The sequence below is a fragment of the Echiichthys vipera genome (genome assembly GCF_963691815.1).
Source record: "Echiichthys vipera genome assembly, chromosome: 9".
NCBI lineage: Eukaryota > Metazoa > Chordata > Actinopteri > Perciformes > Trachinidae > Echiichthys > Echiichthys vipera.
In genome coordinates, this window is record NC_139834.1 from 20,831,782 (window position 1) to 20,854,567 (window position 22,786).

At 39.7% G+C, this 22,786-nt stretch overlaps 1 protein-coding gene across 2 annotated transcripts in view; it reads left to right on the top strand.

Moving 5' to 3' along the window:
* Window positions 1-22,786, top strand: part of LOC310951440 (TOX high mobility group box family member 2-like) — an 81,780-nt gene that overhangs the window by 54,028 nt on the left and 4,966 nt on the right. For both annotated transcript variants that reach the window (XM_083919654.1, XM_083919655.1), the window contains 3 exons: window positions 3,030-3,287; window positions 19,460-19,690; window positions 21,997-22,077. In XM_083919654.1, the coding sequence (XP_083775780.1) occupies window positions 3,030-3,287; window positions 19,460-19,690; window positions 21,997-22,077 (570 nt within the window). The remainder of the gene's footprint in view (window positions 1-3,029; window positions 3,288-19,459; window positions 19,691-21,996; window positions 22,078-22,786) is intronic.

The window sequence follows — 22,786 nt, forward strand, 5'->3', positions numbered from 1 at the left end:
CATCGGAAGATGTCAACAACAACAAAAAAAAACTGACTGACGGGATTTAAATCTTGGATCATAAATCAACTTGTTAAATTACTAATTTTTGCCAAACAAGCCTCTACAGCAAGGGTCATCAACAACATGTTTTCCTGTGGGGGCTTTACTGTCGAAATCATAAAAAAATATATATATGCCTAATTAGCCTATCATTTTTTATTATTTTAACTTCTTTGCAAGATCTATATTTTTATTAGCCTGTATCCATTTGAACAGACTCCTAAAAACATGGGAAATCCATAGTGTTAAATAAGAGCCTATAAAAAAAGGAAAGAGAGCCATACATCCTCTAATGCCCTAAGTTTCACAAGGCTGTGATTATCCTGGGGGTCACTATAAGTAATTTTATACAGTGAGGTCAGGTTCCAGGTTTTTTGAATCTACAATGAAATGGCTACTATGGGAACTAAGATCATCACACATGAATATGATTAGGCTCATTTAATCCACAAGAGTCTTAGCTTTCCAGTCAGATCCAATTTATGCAATTCCAAGACTGTTTAGGGCCCGTAGTATGCAGACATATTCAGACACACTATCTCAGGAGAAAATAACACACTTGTGCGGCATGCAAAGAACTGCATGGTATCAGACAAACCTACATTGGATTAGCATAAAGTGGACATTCCTGCAAAGGTGAGACTCGTGGGTACCCATAGATCCTATTTTCATCCAGATATCTTAAGGTCAGAGGTCAAGGGACCCCTTTGAAAATGGCCATACCAGTTTTTCCCCCGCCATAATTTAGACTGAAGTGTTATTATCAGCATCTAGACGGTCACTGTTCTGCAGCGATTACAAGCACACACTTGAGCATCCTAGCTAGAGTTCCTACCTGTTTTGCCTATGTGCATATGTCAGTGAGCTGTAACCAAGGACTTGTTTCCTTTCAGATGGTTGCGTTTTAATGGTTTGCAGAGAAAAACAGCTGTATTAGTAATTTGTTAAAATGCTCAAAGACCCATGATGTTGATAAATTACAACCTTTCCTCTAACTATGATTGTCCACTAACCTTAACCACAGAAGGATTTTCTAAGCATATAACCAAAACCTTCACCATGGTACTGCGTGGAAGATGAGAATACAGTCATTTGAATAATTTTGGTAATGGTGTGTTGGATCAAAAAATGCTCCTGTGTTGTTTTGAAGGCAATGGAAAACTACATATTTAGTCATTTAGACTGGAGGGCAAAAATGTAATTAGCAATTCATCTGATAAATGATTTATCTCATAGTTTACAAAATAATAAACAAAAAGAGATGTATGATCATTCTCATCCTCATTTCTCATCCAATATATTTGTTACATGTTTTTTTTCTTATTGCAGAGATATTCAGTTTATTATCACAGATGACTGAAACAAGCAGCAAATACTCACATTTGAGAAGCTGCAAATTAGCTAGATGCACAAACGGGTGAGACTTGTTTTCATTTGTTTACTGAATTAACCCTAGCGCATATGCTTGTTAACAATAATAACAAACGACAACAAGAATAAATGTTGGTAAACAAGGACGCATTTGCAAAACCTTTATCGTGGGAAAAGGAATTGTCAGTGATAATATTTCTGAGAAAGCATCAAGAGTGAGTGTTGTGGGAAGAGAAAACAGCACATCACAGCACACAGCCTTTTATTATTATTATTATTATTTTCTCCCTAATGATAGTGCACATTATGAGACTTTTATCCTATCTTCAAGCACCAGTTCTGCTAGTGGGGACATTGTAGCTGTTCCTCAACGTTTTCTTGCCATTTGTTTGCTAAAAGTATTTGTTTTCAAGATGAATTGCTGCACTGGCAGGCGCGATGACAGCCTACACGAAGATGATATTGAATTGATTTCTGAAATGTTGCAGAACGGACTAGTTGATGTGTACCACGAGACATGAATAATAAAAATTCTATTAAAAAGCTCTTGAATGGCTGACACTGGAATATTATTTGTGATGATTAATTTTCTTCAGTCATTATAAAGGGGAGTTGGCATCAGATTGCCTCTGACAAAATTGCTTTTCATTCCCTGGTGAATACCCTCAGTATGCTTTTTGAGAGCACAAAACCATATTTCTCAACGCAATATTATGTCAAGATAGGCCCCCGGAAAAGACAAGCACAGGCTCTGTTCATGTATCACCTTATTAGCACCATAGAATCTGTGCTGTTTTACCTGGTGGGGGTCATTGGGACGTACTGGATACATTTCATGATGAGGAATGGGAGCTTGGTTTAGTTCAGTTTTTGTTTTTCTGAAAAAAAAAACATGATTGGCATTATAATTACAGGATTATAAAATAGCCAGTAACTGAGTGTCAGTGGTGTTTTTACACATAATGAATTTGATTAACTGTATTTTAAAAGCGTGCAGGCTGACAGTTTGTTGCTTTAAAGCTGTCAAGATTTCTGAAGCATTCTGTACAGCAGCTGCTGTTGTCTAACTCTAATTAATTTGCTCTGTGTGTTTGTGTTGAATTAATTCTTTACACTTTTGTAAGTGCAACAATTTGCATTTCTAATTATTTTTATTTTCAGCAAAACAGCCTAAATTGACTGCTGCAGTTCAGTGTCGGCTGCACAACAAAGTGCAACAGGTGCATTTAAAAGCCAATTACGAAGCTTTTTAATTACTCTGGAATGTCCTTTGTTAGCAGTTCCTCTTCGAGCGTTCATTAAAATGCTGTATAACAGTACGGTTGTCTGTTTTTCTTAGAGATTCAAGTGTTGAAACCAGCCCCCTATTTTATTTATGCTGTAACTAAATGTGACACTGTTTTGAGACGCAGGTACAACGTTCTTATGTTGTCATGTTGTTTTCACGTGTGTTTACCTTACTGTAGGTGGGCACTAATTTGACCATACATATGAAAGTCTATCTGTGACCTGTCCTCTTGCAACCCTTAAAATGCAGAACAAATAAGTATATGAGTAAAAGTTGCTGTTATTGCAGTTTCATCCTCTTCTAAAAGTTAATTTCTCTGCCTTTCCAGAGCTACTCCAGTCAGGGTAGAGGCAGCAGTGGCGGAGGAGGAGCAGGGGATGAAGACTACGAGATCCCCCCTATCACACCTCCTAACCACGCGGACCCTTCTCTGCTGCACCTCATGGAGCACGAGTCAGGTTACCCCTTCCACTCCCTGCCTCACAATGGTCTGCTCAACACCTACTCCTACCCTGAGCTGCCTGCCCTGATGATGTCCAACATGCTGGGTCAGGACACCCACCTCCTCTCGGGGCCTATGCACTCGGTGAGAACTCTTCTTTTTTTTTTTTTCCCTTTAGCTGCGACCTTTTGTGATTGTGCAAGTCAAGCGCTGCGGTGTGCTCTGTCTCTGTGGTCGGAGGGCTCGAAGTCATCCAGCAGGTCAGCGCAGAGAGCATTTTGAAAACGTCATTATCAAGCATTTGAAACAGGTTTCACATGTTTGTGTCGCGTAAAATTCAGTCATTGCTCCATTGAAGCTATAAACACGCATGAATTCAATTCAATTTTATTAATAGGTGTAAAATCTAACAAAAGTTATCTCAGGGCACTTTTCGTATAGAATAAGTCTAGACCACACTCACTGTGATTAATACAGCAATTCAGCAATACAACAGTAAAATGACTAATTCTTCTCAATAGTCTTCCTTTATTTTCTCATGATAGCAAAGCATTCTTCTATGCGAGATATAATTAAAGGCCATGGTAGCTGAGTTGCAGTCTGAGCAAATCTAGAGTCTATACATGCAACACTTTTAAATACAGACAGCTGCTGCCTCCTTAACACCCAGACCTTTGCAGCATAGCTCCTTTAATATCTATTCAGCTGCACAACTCAAAGATTTCATTGCCTCAAAGTGAGCCAAGAAAGAGAGCAAAAAACTCAGCGGTGCACATTTTCATTCGTTATGATCGGCAAAGCAAAAAAAGGCATGGGGGGGTTGTGGGTGGGGGGGGTGGGGGGGGGGGGGGGGGCATTTTGAATAGAGAATTTTGACGAGGAGAGGGGGATATCCCTTGTCAGCTGCTTTTTCTTTTCAAAAAGATGCTGAGGACCCCCACTCCGCCCTCCAGTAAAGGGACTTTTTCTTGTGTTAAACATGCTTCAGACTGAACATGTAAACACCCCTGGCGAACACATTCAAATGCTTTAATCATAGGATCGAACCAGATGAATTATAGATGGCCTGTGTGGTGAATTATTTAGCGTTATATACTTTCATCTGACATAAATATTACTTTTTTCTCTCTGCCCTCCATCATGAATATTTATGCTTTAATGTGAGCATCCGTGGCATTTATCCTCCGTTAATCAGGTCTTATGTGATTTTCAGAATCAAACTGCGTAAGTTGCAAGCTCCATTTTTTTTTTTTTTTTTTGTGGGTGGTAGCTAAGGCCTCCATTAAAGCCAGTCTTCAGGATTAGGTCACAATCCATCGGCTACTGTGCTGAATATGCCTGATGCAGGGAAAAGATGTTGTCGACTGTAACATTTTCAGTCAATCTGCTTTTTAACGTCGATAGCTGGTTTGAAGAAACCTATAAAATAATTTGGGCGAGTGGATTTTAGAGGATAACAACATATCAACTGGATGCATGTATGCAGTATTTATATATAAATGTGATGTCCATGCACCAGTATATACCAAAGCAGCCCGTTTTTGGCCAATAGTATTTTAGAAGGAAACAGAGAGGGAGTGCCTGCCTCTTAAACAGCTTTTGTTTCACCTTTGCAATTATTTATTTTCAAATAGCCCTTCAGGGTAATGTTCCATTTTCTTATTTCACACCCCCTTTTCTCATAAATGAACCGTCATTGCAATAAATCACCGCACAAACAGAGACTTGCACACACTGTGAAAGGTCCAGAGATTTATGTAACACATTCATGTTTCCCACTTCTACATTTTAGTACTACTCTAGCAGAGCCTGGCTAATAATAGCCGCTATTAATATTTCTTGTTGCCTAGCAACCCCAGCAAGTAATAGCTTACTCTGGAAAAATAGATGACCGATAAGGAAGAAGGAGGGGGTTGGTGGAGGTTGGAGTGGGGGGATTCAATTCATTTATTATCTCCTGGGACAAGAGGAGCTTATTTCTGAGGCTGTGGAATAGGAAAGTAGGCTGTATATTGAGAAATATTTTAAAGCAATCGAAGGTGACGTTATTTTCATTTTGGTTCCATTAGGGATGTTTCATTTGATGTTACCCCAACAAAGTCAATTAACCTTAATTTCATACTGATAAAGGTATAATAAGGAAGATTGAATTTATCTGCTGCATGCTTAAAGAATAATAAGGGTGGATGGAAATAGGCTCTCGGTGAAACCAGGGTCGGAAATGAAGAGACAAGCCTTTGCATTTGTTGTATTGTATTAACAAAAGCCTTTCAGTAAAACCACAAAATTTTAGGAGATAAATGGAAAACACAAACGCTAATCGTTCAACAGTCTTCTTTCACGTTGCTGAAGAAGCAAATAAAAAGTCAACAGCGTTACCTTAAGGATACACTCCTCTTCAATAAAAGCTATCCTTCAGCGCACATATAAACCTCCTACAAGTACAAGCTCAGCTGGAGCAACAGATACGCTTCATCTCAAGGGATGCTGTTGCTGGTTTTTGTACAACATTTAGCCTGAGGCTAAAGCTCTGTAAACTTCTCCCTGCTTTGGGATTCTCTTTTTCAGTGCACATCGATCCTACAGCAAACACAGTTAAATCATTCCAGCAGTGGATTGACCATCATCTTCATGCTGCATACTGTACACACAAAATTCTGCACCAGTTTATCCTCACAGCTATAAAGTCTGTAATGTCTACTCAATTGGAGTTGACTTTATAATAAGATTATGATTCCTGGCATGCAGAACAGCATATGTCTTTGCAAGAGCCCAGTTTTTTTCCCAGCTGAATTTATTTTGTCTGACTATCTCCTCTTTTCCATCTAATTATGAATCCACAGGCGGCAGAAATATTACCCAGTGAATCAAAAAGATGTGTAGCAGATGGAAAAAAACAGGTGTCATATACATGCGTTGAGTATTAGGCAAATTTCAGAGCTGGAACATTTGATGTACACTGAGGTTTGGTTTTTCTATTTTTATTTTCAAGCACTTTGTTCATATGTAGAGTTTGATCTTCTCTGCTGCAGTCGCATGTTGTTCATAATAGTCTTAACTGCCAGTTTTGAACCATTTGTCACACTTGAAATTGCACCATTTACAAGGACGCCAACAAGTAAAAAGGATCAACGTTGGTGTTATAAAAGACAGAGCTGTCAATCAGAAAGGCTCTTGCATTCTTTTAACTCCTTCCCCACAACGCTGACCTACTCCGTCAGCTCAAGGAAGAAAAGGGCAAAGTCTTGGAAGACTGGTTACTGCCAAATGTGGAATGCCTTTGCGCGAATGCTCGTTACGGAGGGAGAATCCCTGTCTCACCCTCAGCTGTCAGCGTTATGGCCACCCCAGCGTTTGGGGAAGAAGTGGCACCCAGAGGTCTCTTGTTCAACAAGCCCCCTGATCGTACACGTGTGACTGAGGCTACAGCCGGGGGGAAGATACAACCAAGATCTAGCGCTTTGAAAAAAATGAAGGAGGAGGGACACTCACCGGCAGACAGTAATGAGGGGTCGTGAAGGAGTTAGCAGAGCGGCCACAACGCGGAGCCTCGAGGGGCGCCAGCACGTTTAAATATTGAAACAGAGTACCAGCCCCTGTCTCATTACCGGTGTAATGAGGCTGGTTAGGGAGGAGGAAAGCCCCCGCCGTCAAAAAAAAGCAGCTGCCAGTTTTACAAGTTTATGTCACACATTCAGTCAGATGACTCCTGGTGGGAAGTTTGTTCAGTTTTGTTAAACATGTGGTGTTAGAGTAATATTTTTGGCAAGATGTGTGATGTGTGACATCAGCCGTCGATTTTTAATGCTCCACTATGTTGAGACTGTGACACGCTACAGTTAATGGATATATTTGTCAAATGAAGATACAGCTTTGTTTTCTTTATTTTTAATGCTGCATGTTTATATTTTGATGTTAACACTTTATACAGTTGTTACTGGGGTTTTGCATTAATTTAGTCTTGTGTTAGTGACCACCTGATGGCAATATGTGTAATTTTCACTCTTCTTTTAGCTCTGGTTCAGTTTTAACCCAACCCTGAGGAAAATATCCGGGTCACCTGCTGCTAGCTGTTTGCTTAGCTAATTTTGTTTGTTTGCCGTTGCTGAGCATTTATGTATCATATCATATCAATTATCAGAGCTGTTTTTCTGAAAACTACTGCTGCTGGAAACAAGGTTTAGACTGCATCAGACAATACATTGTCAGGATGTACTTAGGTTATAATTCACTGTGAGAGACCCCTTTCAGAATATGCATTTGATAATATTGAAAATATTGATTAGTGGAGCTTCAACTTTACACCTACCCTATTAAAAAGTATGACACAGAAATGCTGAGTACATTGGTGCATGTCTGTGCAATATTGCATGGTGCATAAGCACAGTGTGTTTGCACTGTGTTTGTGTGTGCCTTTAGGATCAGTCTTTGTCAGAGTCACTGATTGCTACAAGGTTATGTGAGCTTGACTTCATTTAATCTGTGAAAGGAAATTTATTTTGCATCACTTGGCATTTAGGACATAGGCAGCGGAGGAAAAGGCCATAACTATTTTAATGCCGCAACCTAGAAACGGTTATTGACAGCTGTGTTTATTGGTAGCGTAGGGATAGTTAGATAGAGGCCCAATCAGAGTCAGCATTGTACACAAACCTGTGTTGTGAAACAAGTCATATTCAGACAAATAAATTGATATAATGCATATAAAAGAAAATGCACTGAAAGCAAAGGGATGCATTAAGAATGTGTTCACAGTGTATCGAGTAGTTTGACTTGACTTCACATACTGCAGCTGGATTACTTTTTTATTTAAAAAAAAAAAAAATTGAAACAGCAATCTTTTTTTTCCAGTGTAGGTTTTAGACATATCTCATATGACCCGCTTGCTCCGCTGCCTTTCACTAGGATAGATATGACATCTTGGTGACGTTCCGAGATAAATCAGTTTTTGTAACAGTAGAAATGTTTTCTGTTGTGGCTTTTCATTTCACAGAAAGACAGATGCCCTTCAGTGCTGCACTCCACAACAGGGGTGAACAATGTGTCTTGTAGTTGTCAAGAGAAATGACAGCGGGATAATTGGTAGGGCACTCCCGTTTCATTTAAAACTGAAACAAAAAGGCTTCTAAAGAGGATTGTGCTTTAAAAAAGTAAAGCTTTGTTTTGTGCAGTTTATTATGTAGGCTTTGGAGTGAAGTAATGAAGAGGAGTATTAACAGATTGAGCATTAAAAACAAATGCACATTCATTGTGGTTCATGAATATTCACGGCACTAATTCAAATAACCTTAGGCGACTGTTAGGACTAATGAATATTTAAAACAGCTTGGTCACAGAGATTTGAACATTGCGTTACAGCTGACTCTCTAGGATCATCTTGTACAAGGGTAGACAATTAGGAATGGCAAAAAACAGATTTCAGTGGTGATCAAAATACATCTGGAAAACAATATCTCATGTTGTCACATTAGTAACGCACCATTAATGCTCCAAAGGAGAATGTGATGAGATGCGAAAGGACAATGAGGTGAAGAGTTGCCAGTAATCATAACTATTGGTTGAATTATCAATTAGTCAGTCAACGGAATATTAATCAACAATTATTTAAAAAAAAATCTGAACCATTTATCGAGCAAAAACGCTGAATATTAGCTGGTTCCAGCTCTCTGGACCAGATTTTAGCTGGTTACATTCAGCTGGTTGGTCAAAACAAGCTATTGTAATTGGCAACTTTGGTAAACTGCGCTCGGCATTTGTCAATATTTTATAGACCACATTGTGATTTTTTTAATTCATCAATAAACAAATTGATCTTAAGTTGCAGCCATGATCACTTTTGAGTTGGCTCAGTCAGGAAAGGTTGAAGAGCAGCAAAGCGACGGCGAACACAAGGCAACACCTGACAGAGCGGGACTTCCCCTCCGAGGGACCCTGGGGTGACTAAACATGACACTAAAGATTTACCACGCTGGTATTGAAACAGCCCGGCGCCCTTAGCCGCTGCAAGTAGGAGAATCCTGTACTGCCCACTTAAAAGGGGGCCTCGGATGCCTCCTTTGAGGGATCAGTGTGGTGACTCGTCCTCCTCACCACCACCGCAACGCTAATTAGGCCCACCACAAAGCCAGCCTGTGGGGATAATGTCCCATTATTAGAGTCATTTGTTTCAATTAACCGCTCTGTGATTCTACAATAGCACGGCGCGGCCCAGTGCAAAGAAGCCATTACTCTCGCCCAAGGAACCACTGAGGTTTGGGACAAGAGTGTTTGTAAGGAGGTTACAGCTTTGACGCTTCCAAGCTCCACATACTGCACAGTCACTGATGAATTGTTTCAGAAAGGAAGGGGTGCAAAAAAGTCCCCGTTCATATCTTTTTGTAAAGCTTTTAAAGACTGAAAATGTGATATTTCTTTTTTGTTTTTTTGTTTTGTGCACATCAAGGAGAACTGATTGAAAGTTAGTTCATGGGATTGTGGAATTGAGCTATAGGCTGTTCCCTTTTTAGACCATTGTGGTGTGCTGAGTTACTATTCTGCTACTGTATACTTACATGCATGCATTCTACATGCTGTGCAAGTCATTTATAGACTGCAATGAGGTTACATCCTGAACTTTCTGGATGAGGCTCTCTTTGTTTTTCTCCTCAGCTCATGCATTACTCTTGTAACTCTAAAATCGTTGTTGTAGATTTGAGGAAATTTACCTGTCTATTTTCTTCACATCACTGGACCAAGAAAACAGATTGTTTTGATAACACTCCCCCCATCCAAGACTCTCAAAATAACAATTACTCTAGAGCCTTTATGGCCACCGACAAGCGACCCTTGATAATAGCTGATTGTACTGTTTGTGCACTTGCATACTGCTTTCCGTTGGTCACAGCTGGAGGCTGAAAGAGCCTACTGGTTGCAGGTTGCATAAGACATGACTGTGAGAGAGATTATGACTGTGATTTGTTGCCTGATGTAAGAGGAATAACAGCAAGAAACAGCGTTTGTGTAATAGCTTTGATGTCAGCTCTTCAGTGATTCTTCAAGCAGCAAAACACATTGTGTCTACAAAAATTAACTTCTTTTTTGAAACATCACTCTTCCCTGATCATTTGCATATTGTTTTTAGCAGCTGCGGTCTTCACTGTATTCTACCTCAATGTTTTTAGACACTTAACAGACACTGTACAAAGATGCTTCTCAACTCTAATGCTCCCGAATACAATATTACAAAAGCACTTTTAGGTCCTTTCAACACTTGATAATGGAAACTTCGATTGTTACCAAGAGGTTGCTGCCCTGTGATGCCTCTGTTGCCAGACTCTCTCATTGGCTCCCCCCCGCTGCACAGATGTTTACAAAGAGACATCACCAGCTCACATTAAAGGGTTCAAGTTGTCCCCTCGGGCTGTTGCCATGGAAATAACCCTGCTATGGTCGCTCATTCATGTTTGATTAATTTTTTTTTCTCCTTTCTATGCTGTTGCCTCTACAAAGAGCTCATCATGGGGACATTCATCTTGAAAACAAATAGCAGAAAAGATAAACATGTCCACATCTGTTTTATTTGGACTTTGAGATATTCTCTCCCCTTGTTTTGTGGACATTTTGTGGATGTTCTGTGGTGATAAATGTCTGTTAAAAATTATATTGGTACTGTATTAAATACACACATAACATCATAGAAATAACATTTTTATTTCGTTTCCCAGACTTACCTGGATTGAAGACAAGCATTTTGCCTTTTTTCCCGTCCTAAATTGCACTGTGTAGTGCTGAGCTACAGCAACCCACTGGGGCCAATTAGGATGCCAGCAGAGCCAGGAAGTGCATAGCAGATGCTTTTGCCACTATTTATTAAAATCCAATCTGCGGGGGCCCCTCCAACAGCTCGTTAAACTACCGTTAATCTAATTAGCTCTCACTTGCCACTGTTTTCACCACATTACCAAATACAAGGGCCTCGACTTTGCAATTTAGGCTGATTAAGTAGGTCCAGTGCTGTTAGGCAGGGCTTGCAGGGAGGAGCTCCTCAGAGCTGTCAGTCATTTTACAGTCCAGAGCAAGATAAATCATGCTGCTTAGTTCAGCAACGGCTTTGGGCTCCAGTTTGAATTAAAATATCTGTAACAGGAATATTGGTTGAAATCAAATCCACATTGCCAGCTCAGTAGTGCAAGCCCACATGTTTAAAAAACACTAATGAAATACTCCACATCATAAAGAGCTTGTATATTTGTAATGGCACGGTACCAGAACTGGATACAAATTCCATAATGGGCTCTTTATGGATCAGGTCTATACGGCTCCCACTGATGTCCTTTCATGTCTTTTAGATCACGATCACGAATCCGCACTTCCGGTTCATTATTGTTTGGGCCGGGCTGTATTTTTATTTGATGAGTGCTGCTCTCTGGACAAGTGTCTGGTTCTACTCAAAGATCTGTGCAGCGGCTTTGACATGCAGTCCTGCTCATTGCTTACAGATGGGCAGTCTGACATGGAGCTGTAATCGCTTCCAGATGAGTAGGGCACAGTATATACTTTAAGACATATTGTAATCCATCAAGCCTTCATGGTTAACCAGATGATGGAAATGCACATATACCAGACAGGGTTGATTGTAAAATAATTGACAGGTATAAGATATGGAGAATTTATAGTACACTTGTAGTTTAATTTGACTATCACACATTGTATAATATTCAAGGAATTTTAACAAGCATTGTATTTTGGATTGCGTCCATGAAGTCTACAGACAGTCTTAGTTTAGAGAAAGTTGAATCATTCAGATCTCAAACAGCTCTGTTTACATTCTCATCATGCCTGCCAACATTTTGTAAGGCCACAGTCTTGACAGCACGGGGGCACTTTGAAATGTGAGGTGAAACCGATATCTAAATAGCAACGAAATGCATGTCATAATTACCCAAATGAAAGCCCACATGATCCCCTATCCTGATTATGGAAACTCAACAAAGACTTGCTTACGTTCTCCCCAAAAAACCCACTGCAGCATCTATTCTTCATACAGTCAAGTAGAGAAGGCGAATATTGTAATTTCAAATACGTGATGTTACAAAAACTTTGAATAGTATTCATCATTTATCATATGTCTCCGTACCGCCTGTAACCTACCAAAAAACAACTGGATGGATGGTTTCGTTGACAGACATGCTTTTACATTTTTAAACCTCCTGACTTTGTAGCCGCTCATGAAAGACGTGTGCCACAATAACTTTTTGCTCTGCGGTTTTGTTGCACTACACAACCATCAGGAAGCCACTTTTTCCTTTAAGGCTGCGAGTTATATCTGGTGGTGAAAATTGCACAAAAATTATATATGGCATCTTGAAATTACATTATTCTCACTGCTGCTTCTCTAACCATGGCCATTTATCTATTTATAAACCCACAAAGGCTTAGAGTCTGTAACAGCTGCACTAAGCTGTGCTTCTCTCCAGTATGTTAGTGCGGAGAGGTCCATGTTTGTGCAATTGAAGAGATTTATTCCACTGTATCAGAAACACATTTTTTTGTTTTACTAATGCAAAGAAATCTCAAAGAAAAAAAGAAAACAGTAGCTAAAAGAAAGTAGTTATGGCAGGTTTAAAGATGACCAATAAAACTACATTTTTGTTGACTTCAATACATTTAAGGAGCAGCGTGTAGGATTTAGTGGCATCTAGTGGCGAGGTTTCAGATTGCAACCAACTCAATATCCCTCCCCTCACGCCGTCCTTTCCTAGCGTGTAGTAGAACCATAGACTGTATAAAAGGACGTAGTCTCGGTGATGTCACCCATAAGTTTCTGAAGAGCCCCTGTGAAGCTCAGCGTAGGTGACACCAGCTATCAAACATCTTGGCAGTGCTTGCCGCCTGACTCCACTCAGAGGATGAAGCTGCAGCAGGCCTGCAGTCTATGCTACCTGTGATATGACATCCACCTGTCACTCAAAGCGGACATCCTTTAGTTATGCAAAATTGTAAGCCTTTAAAGCAGTTAAAAGCAAGTTTTGGACCTCCAACTAGGCAAAGTGCACTGGAATGCCTGTCAAAGTGGAACCTCCCGAATTCGGGGGGGATCGACCTACCCCAAATTCGCTAGTAGTAGCATGAGCAGTGCAAGTGAAACGGAGAGACGGATGACAGGCAGGATGCTCTGCAAATAATTTTATTTGGACTGGATAAAATGGTTGGTCAGACTTTTATCAGAAATATAGGAGAATTGAATATTGATTAGTTTTAACACCTGGTGGATTTCTTTACATTTTAGTGTGCCAAACGCTTACTAGAAGCATTTTAGGATTACAAAAGAAAAATGTAAAATTGCCAGAAAGGTAAGAATAGCTTTCATTTAAATGGGTGAGATATAAAAAGAAATCTTTCCCTGTACAGTCGTCATGAATAGGGAAATTGGCTAAAGAGACCAAAAATGTTTTATAGCACAAGGCTGTAAACATGTTTCTGTTGTAATGTTGTATTCTAACATGAGTTTCTGTGGGGATTGACACTTTTTGGAGCCAGCCTCAAGTGGCTATCTGAGGAACTGAGTTTTTTGACACTTCTGTGATGGCTTCACTTCTCAGCCTCGGAGTTTCCCACTTGGTCACTGGTGTAGTGTTGGATGACTGTAATTTTTGACATCAATGTATTGTGGAATTAATTAAGAGAAAGTAGTGTTTCGACATTTCTTTTCTTTCCATTGTGGGAATTTTTGAGACCATTACATAGAGCGTAATTTCACACTCCTTTCATAGTTTCTTTCAAACTCCTGACACAGTCATAGTACTTCAACCACAGCTGAATGCCATTTTTAATTCAAATATACTGCATGTCATAATCTTCTGTTAAATGTGGTCTCATAATTGGAAAAAGTCCCCTAGTTAAAACTACTTTTACTGGCTTCCCCCCCCCAAGTCATTCATTGATCAAAGATTATTTTACTGCCGGTCTTTGATTGATGTTCTTGAACTGCTGTTTAAAGAGCCTCTTTTATATCACTCGGCTGCTGAGGAGCGCTGCTTGTACTTTGGCTCATTCTTCAGTCCAGTGCACATTCAGACAACATTTCCTTGCAAAAACTAGCACGTTAAAATTGGTTTATCGTGTTTTCTCTGTTGATGCTTGCACACTTACTCTGTTACCGCAGACTGTACAACACACTGACAGCCAGTGCTTGTGTGTATATTCTTATTTTACAGTTGTTTGGCTTGAAAATCCACAAAAGTGTTATAGACTTTGGACGTGGGATTGCATTCATATTTGATTTGGTGTTGTGTTCTGTATCATGCTTTGCTGTAATGACCATCACTGTAAAGAGAAAGTGTATCTGCGTGTCACCTCTGAGTAGTTCCTGTTTTTATGGCTTTTTGAAATCGATACGCCGCGCAGCACTCTCCATTTTGCTGCGCGGTGAATGTGATGATGATGATGCATATATTCAAGAGGCTGTGATTGGACAAACACTTTTATACTCTCCCCATACTATTACCTGATTTTATTGTCTAATTTTCATGTCTCTAAAACTCTGTCAGTCTCTGCGTCTGCGCATGTCCTTCTTTTTGTTATCAGACCTCTTCTCTCTATATCACTCCATCTCCCCTCCTCATTTTATCTGCTCTCTCTATATCAACTCTCTCTCTTTCTCTTTTCCTTTGCATCTCACACTCCCCACTCCCCTCTCACTCCCCTCTCACTCTCTCTCTCTCTCTCTCTCTTCTCTCTCTCTCTGCTGTTTTGATAGTGACGCAGTTATCAGGCTGTCAATTCTAATCTTGTCTTGCCAGTGCAGTGCTGTCCATTCAGAATTACAGCTACCCCCTCCTCCCTATCTGTCTCTCCACATCCACCACCCCTCATACAACAGAAACGCTGATGGGATGAGCAAGCTCAGGCTGACACTATAGCTCAGTGTTTTGCTAGTAAACTAGAAACTTGGGTACAAAATATATTTAGATTGCACTGCTCAGTACACGACATGGTCTTCTTACCTAGCTACCTAGCTTCTAACAGCTAAATGCTGTTTTTCACCAAACCGAATTTGTTTGTCAGTGTTGATCTGCTCTGTAAATTGGCAGTGTGTCCTCTTGTGTGGATAAAAGCAGCAGAAACTGAAGAGAAAATAATATTTTACATCTTCTGGTCTCATTAAACCTCAATAATAATAATAATAATAATAATAATAATAGTAATAATAATAATAATAATATAATAATAATAATAGTCTCGAATGATTGAATATTTGCTCAATGATTGAATATTTGCTCAAATTCACAATTTGAGATGTGAATTTGATTATATTGAATAAAAAATGGTTTATTAAAGAAAAACAAAACATATCTGTATTTTTCAAAGTAATATTGCAAGAAAAAAATATTGTTTGCTATTTATGATAAAAATCAAGACGTTGTATTAACACTGTAGTCTCTAGTAGTACATGGTCTGTAAATGCCCTGGATGGTAAATGGTCCTTGACTTTAAATGTTTCCCCCTTTACACATGGAATAAATGGATTCTTTTTTTATTAATCTAAAATTGTTGTGTTTTTTTCTATGCGATGGATTATCCTGATAATGCATCTTCATTGCCACGTTTTCACCCGAAATGTGTCTGTGGTTCAGCTCACAAGCTACAGTTAAAGTAGAGCAGGATGAGCAGAAGAAGACAATGGCTTAAAGCAGACCTCTGCACGTGTTTGCTGCAGTTCACGTAACTGTCGTGACCGCACAGCCTTTCCCTCACCCTGCCGACACTTCTGATACCAGTGAATAATTAGGCAATGAAGCCTGCTCCTCAGTCACTTGGAAGCTTAATGGATATTTCCATATTTATATTTATGAGACACATTTCTGATTTGGGGCTAAATAAGTAAACTTAACTGCAGCAGTGACTCCTACTGGAGGATCGGGACATCTGCATGGAGGGGTCGGGTTGGGAGAAAACTCCTTTAAGCAACGTACTGTAGCTTGCATATTGTCGACAAGTCTATTATTCAGAGTGTTTACATATATTTTTCCTGTTGCTGAGGATATCTGACCAAAGGTAGAAAAAATTACATCCTGTCACATCCAGATATCTCCAGCACAACTACAGTGATGCAGGACAGGAGATAAATGCCCATCAATCTAAAATATGAATTTTAAACGTCAGGATACACTGTCAGCACATCAGAATCAAAGAATTACTTCACAGACTCAACATTTTGAATCAACAGTCACACAGAGAGAAATCCATCGTCGAAGAGGACCAGATACCAATCTCTCCACTGGCAGTATCAGAAAATAGACCAGCATGCAGTGCTGCCACAATATGTTGCGTTATGAATAAGGGATGGGACTTTTTTCTCAACTGACAACAGCTGTCATAATCATTACTGTTCTCTGAAACCTGTATGAGAAAAGCAATGAAAATAAGCTTTATATTTCATACATGGTGTATATTTGTTTATCTGCCAGTAATAATTTGTATTAGCCATCAGATAAAACCAAACTGATGATTATGTTTGTGATTAAGGAGAAGAAACAAAAGTAATATAAAAAGTAATAATAGTGCATCATTTTATTTACATAATAGCCAATATCTGAATATCTGAAACTTTATTGAGGTCACATAAACTCCAAAAAGTCATTGGGAAAAAAAAGAACCTCCTCCTTCAAATGAATACAATAATCTAAATAAATTTGCTATCATCAATGGAAAAATCTGCCAATGTGGTAGGCAGAGGTGAGATTTCTATAGACTAGCCTTGAAAACTATTTTTTGCAAAATTACTTGATAAGCAGGGAAACTTTGGACATTCAAGATAAAGGATATCTAAAAAATGTGTCCTTTTAGTTATATATATATATATATATATATATATTTAAACAGACTGTGTCTGTCGTTTCGGCACTTAAGACTGTCTACTTCTTAAAACTTAGATATTTTGGATTCGAGTGAGACAGTCAAATTCAGCATATTCACTTTTCCCTCTAACTTCGAGTCAGCTCTAGACCAGTAAAATAAAAACACATTGAACATTTCTTAGATTATTTCTAATTGCCCTTAATACAGTAAAGTTCAAACCCACCCATGGGTTTTTTTTTCTGAAGGTCTTCTGGGAAACAATATGACAGCAATACATGTTGATTAGACAGGCTGAGAGAAAATAAAAAAGTGCCAGAATGATTATGTATTTTTGGTTTATTATAATCTTTTTAGAGGTTCTGTGTGTTGAGCCGTCTCTATTATTTTCTTTCAATTTCGTGGATATGTCATCTGGCCTCCTATAAGTTCACAAACATGAATTTCGTGCAGTTAGAGAGGAATATAAATATACAAATGAAAAAACATGCCCCTGGTTTGTTTTTTCATTTGTGGTTGATTGCATGTAGTTGCAAGCTGTTGTGTGTCATCGCTCTGTATGAATACAAGTGAATTTTCCTGCAGATTATTTAGCCTTCTTTTTTTCCTATTTTGTCATTCCATTAGCTCTACCTTCAGTTTATTCTATTTTCACTTCAAAGGCTTGAGTGGAACAGATGTCGTTTCAAATGCCTGTCTTCTGCCTCATTGCCTAAAAGTGAGGGATGATTATTTTTTAATGAAACCAGGCATACTCACACACAAAAAAAAGAATATTACCTGTAAGCTGTGAAATAGACAAGCAATACTTTCGCATCCCCCTGAATGAGAACATCCATTCATTTCCGCACACCACAAAAGCCATTTTGAAGTTTTTCTTTAGCTGCCAAATGTGCTCCTGGACCTTGAATTTTGATTAGTTAATTTCATGCTGTGTGGAATACAGTGTGTTGTTTGTCTGCAATTGCTTTGCTGAAACAATGTGATTTTCAAAGGCAGTCATTTCCTCTCTTCCAATTGACAGTTAAAGGGGGAAACATGACTGTTGCCTAATCCCGTGATAAGTATGCATTAGATGGATGTGAACGTCTTTAAATGTCCTCAAGTTGCTGTTTGATACTCGCACAGGGACAAATCTTTTTCATGGTTTGTTCTCCCTCCTGCTGAGTTTTAACACTGAAAGTCAGGATCAGTGGATTATGAAAGAGAATGTTCAAAGCTGTTTCAAATTTCTAAAATGCAACCTGATGAAATAGGAACTTGGCCTTAGAGATAAAAAAAAAAACTTTACTTCACTCAAAGCAATATTTAAGTAACTCTCCTTAAGCCCTCGTCCATGAATAGTGTGCATAAACATCCTCATTTGACATAATACCAGTGTCTATCATTATATATTCAGTACGTCATTATAACTTCTATTATATGGATGGAAATTGGATTGTTATTTCCTGCCTTTATAGCAACCAAGAAATCAGGTTAACTGATGTTTCACTGATACTAATGGCAACATCAAGCCTTCACTTCTTTCTCGCCATCCTCCCTCAGCTGCACCACTTCTCTCTCTTTCTCCTTATCTTTCCCTCTCTCACTCCCCACTCCCTTCCTCTCCCTCCTTCCCCCGTGCTTGATGTGTTCTCTCCTCAGCAAAGAAGGCAATTTCCATATAGAATCACAACCAGGATCAGGTGACCTGGATTTGACTCCCCGTCAAAGCCTTGCACGGAAAATGAAAATGTATTCATGTGTATTGGATTGAGTGCATCGCACAGATGTGAGCAGTTTTCGCCTCCTGAAAATGTAGTGAGATTGCACTGACTTATTGTTGACAAACCAATACATCCTATGAAAAATATAGATATAATCTTTTTTTTATGGTTTCCACAGAAAGTGGAGTTGAATTGTTTGTGATCTACATGAAAGAGACAAAATTAAGATTGAAAGCTAATCTGAACATAGCCATAAATCCAGTGATTTAAGAGCTGATAAAGTGATACCAAATTGCCGGGACTCTCTCCCCGCTAGCCATGATGTTTGACCAGTTTCTCCTGAACTATACCTCCCTACCCCCCTCGAGCACCCGAGAGGCTAACCTGTCTCACTGACGTCCTGTTGGTCTTCACTCAGCCATGTCCGTAAATTGATCTGTTTTCTTTTCCCAGAAAAAGCTGCAGCTGCTCTTCACAGAACTCTGTTGCTTTCGCCCTCTCTTCAGCATTAATTGAATGTTCTATTAGGCTGTTTCAATGATGCTGAGCGTCACAGTGTTTAACGCTCAGGTTTTTTTAATACGTAGATATAAGTAACCTGGCAAAAATCTACAGTAGCTTATCCAGTCAACGCATCATGCCCATAAATACGCTGAATGATTCTTCAATCTTCTATCTGCGACAAAAGAGTTGTTTTCATCAGCTGATTTATGACCAGAAATGTCTTTGTCTCTTTTTCTCTCGTCTCTCTCTCGTCCTTCTTTCTGCCTCCAGATAAGCAGTGAGAAGCGGGCCTCAGCAGAAATGATGAAGCCCAAACCCAAACCTCAAAAGAAGAAGAAGAAGAAGGACCCCAACGAGCCACAGAAACCTGTGTCGGCCTACGCGCTCTTCTTCAGAGACACCCAGGCAGCCATCAAGGGCCAAAACCCCAACGCTACCTTCGGGGACGTCTCCAAGATCGTGGCCTCCATGTGGGACAGCCTAGGAGAGGAACAGAAGCAGGTACATGTTACTGACCGCCCAAAACAGAACGTTTTAAGTGGAAGGAACCACTATTACCTGCATGTAGGCAAATGTAGTACTCTTACATATAGCTTCTATGCTTACACAGAAAGTAGCACATGTAGATACATGCACATACACTCACTACACACATTCTAGTCTAACCAGTAGATGGCATGTGTGCTGCAGCAGGCGAGCAGCCTTCTCCCTGGCATTATGTGCTGTGTAGTGTGTAATTACCAGAACATCACTGTGAGATACAGCTCACCTTAATGAGCTAGTTCTTCTCTTTCTAAAGATAATCCATCCGTTTATCCCCACTCCCCTGACTCTCATAAAAAAGATTTTCTTTCTAAATTTAATTCAAGCTAAAGGAAGGAGGGGAAGGGTGGGGGAGGGGTCTGTGCAACAGCAGTCGTAAAACAGCCTGAGACTAACAAAGTTGGACATTTTACAGGCAAGTAATGGTCAATGTGGGAAAAATATAAGCGCACCTGGGGAGAGTTTCCGGAGTCTAGGACTGATATTTCATTTAGAGGGTAGATTCAGTCATACTCACATAGATTCAGTCATACTAACATGCTAGTGCACACCTGCAAACAGATATGAATACACATATGAATACACCCTCATCGGTGTTCTACTTGTTTCCAATCTTCAGACATTTTCAGCAGCGCAGTGTCCAAAACTAAAAAAGGACTTTCCAAAAATATAGAGGGCAAAAAGTGAAAATCATCTCCTTTGCCAAAATAAAACTCCACAAACCCCCACGCCCAGATACGGTCCACACTTCCTGTGTCCCCCATGCCTCCATAGCAGATACCTCGAAACCATGCATCTTCATTGGCTCTCTGACAAGCAGGGATGTGTGAAGTTTTCATTTCCACTCTCTTTATTTATATCTCTCACCTGCTATTTTGATCCTGCCTAGAATACAGAATTAGTGTTCCCCCCCCCCACACACACACACACACACACACACGCGCACACACACACACACACTCACTCGTCTCGTCCTTGGATTCAGCTGAAGGGCATCTTGGCTATCCAGGAAGAGTAGTATATTGTTTTTGTAGCTATTTAACATCATCTCCAGCTCAGTAGTAATAGGTAGGAATTGCTAATGATGACTGAGTTTAAGCAGGTCATGGTGTTTTGTATTATGGGTATTTAACTCCAAGTGAAACTACAGTTGTTAGCTTCTTTTGCAGTTCTCTTGGGATGAGGAAGCTTTACTTTTCAGAAAGGAGACTGCGTAAAGACAGTATTCTCATAAATTATGTGTATTTTAAAAGCACCAGATTTTCGAAACTGTTTCTTCTGGAGTATCAGTTCTGCAGCATACATGTCAAGCATTTTTTTTTTTTTGCTGTACCAGACTAAATGTGTCCAGACCACCAAGTATTGAAAGTTGTCAAGTAATGAAAGCTTGTATCATCAAATTAGTAATTTCTTCTTTTTTAAATGCAACTTCATTCAGGCAAACGTCTTGTGTGGTTGTTTGCGTCTCAACAACATTAAACATTTGAGTTTGGTTTCCTTTGCTTAATGAAAAAAAAATACGTATTAAAAAAATTACCTACTTTGGTTGTCTACTGACATACATACTTCTCTCTTCTATCTTTTTTTGCATAATAGACATGAGTTTGCCTATAGTGCTTATAGCTAATTGACACTAAGACATTCAGAAACTCCTACACAGACAATACCTGCAAATACGACCTGCGTGCAAACACATGCATGCAAAAACACACATCCATACGCTCTCATGAGCCCACATTCTTTGTGCAAACACACTGAGTTCAAACCCATTCAAACACAACAGTAGCAGCAGTTAGTTGTATGGCAATAGAGGTTTGTGTATCACACTAACAACATGGAAGGTGGTTTCAAACAAAAGTCATACACAGGCATCCTGATCACATCCTAATGTACAGAGAGAGAGAGAGAGGGAGAGAGAGAGAGAGAGAGAGAGAGAGAGAGAGAGAGAGTTCCAGTTCATTTCTCTAGGTGGATTGAAATGGAAATGATGTGTTGCTACGATAGATGGAGACACATTGAGATGAGGGAGTTTTAGCGCTGTGATGAGGAAATAGAGGTGTTCTGTACCATTGGTTCTGATGGAAAGGGAAACATTAAGGGTGTGTGTGTGTATTTGATGTGTATAAAAAAGTGTTAGATAAAAGTATGTGTGTGTGTGTGTGTACTGAGAGTCAGACATGTGTGTCTGCACATTTATAAGCATGTCAACCTCTCCCCTCAACCAAAGCCACTCGTTTTGATTTTTTTTCTCTCTCTCTTCACAGGCGTACAAGAGGAAAACCGAGGCGGCTAAGAAAGAGTACCTGAAAGCCTTGGCCGCGTACCGAGCCAGTCTGGTTTCCAAGGTAACTCTTATGACACACAGGTCCTGGCTGAAACTGGTGATGGATTGGATAGAAAATCCCTGCTAATGGGCTGGGTGGGGCTTCCTTGGGATGATGTGGTGTTGATGGTGGTGGTGGAGGAGAGGGTGGGGGCATCTGATGCAAAAGAGCAGGCCGTACTTGGAACAATACCTGATTTCCATAGGGCGCAGATGTTGGGGGTTGGGGATTGTAGTTGGTATGGTGATATAGTTGGGGGAGGGGTCAGCCCAAGCATATGGCCAAAACATCTATGAGAGATGGAGGATGGAAAATGATTGCTCCCTCATGTGCTATACATAATATTAGGTTTACGTTTTATATGTATTGTTAGAAGATACAAACCATAAATGGTGTCTCAAACCAACAGACACCTGTGTCATGTATTAGATCATCGATTTCTTCCATCTACAACAGGAAGTACATCCAAATCAAAGCCAGCAATCATAGGCTTTTCTGCTGTTTCCACTTCTGACACCTTCCAGCTAATTCAGATCTACGACATCCTTTTTGCTCAGTGAATGATGGCGTCTTGTATGCACCAGCATAGTTGCACTGGGAATAAGGAAAGGCAAGAAGGAGGGCTGTGGATTGCATTGTTTAGTGCCGTCTTGTATTAACAACATACAATGTAGTGCGGGGAAGATTCCTTTTGTCATTCCATTTGTTCTGCAGGCAAACAGCCTCATTT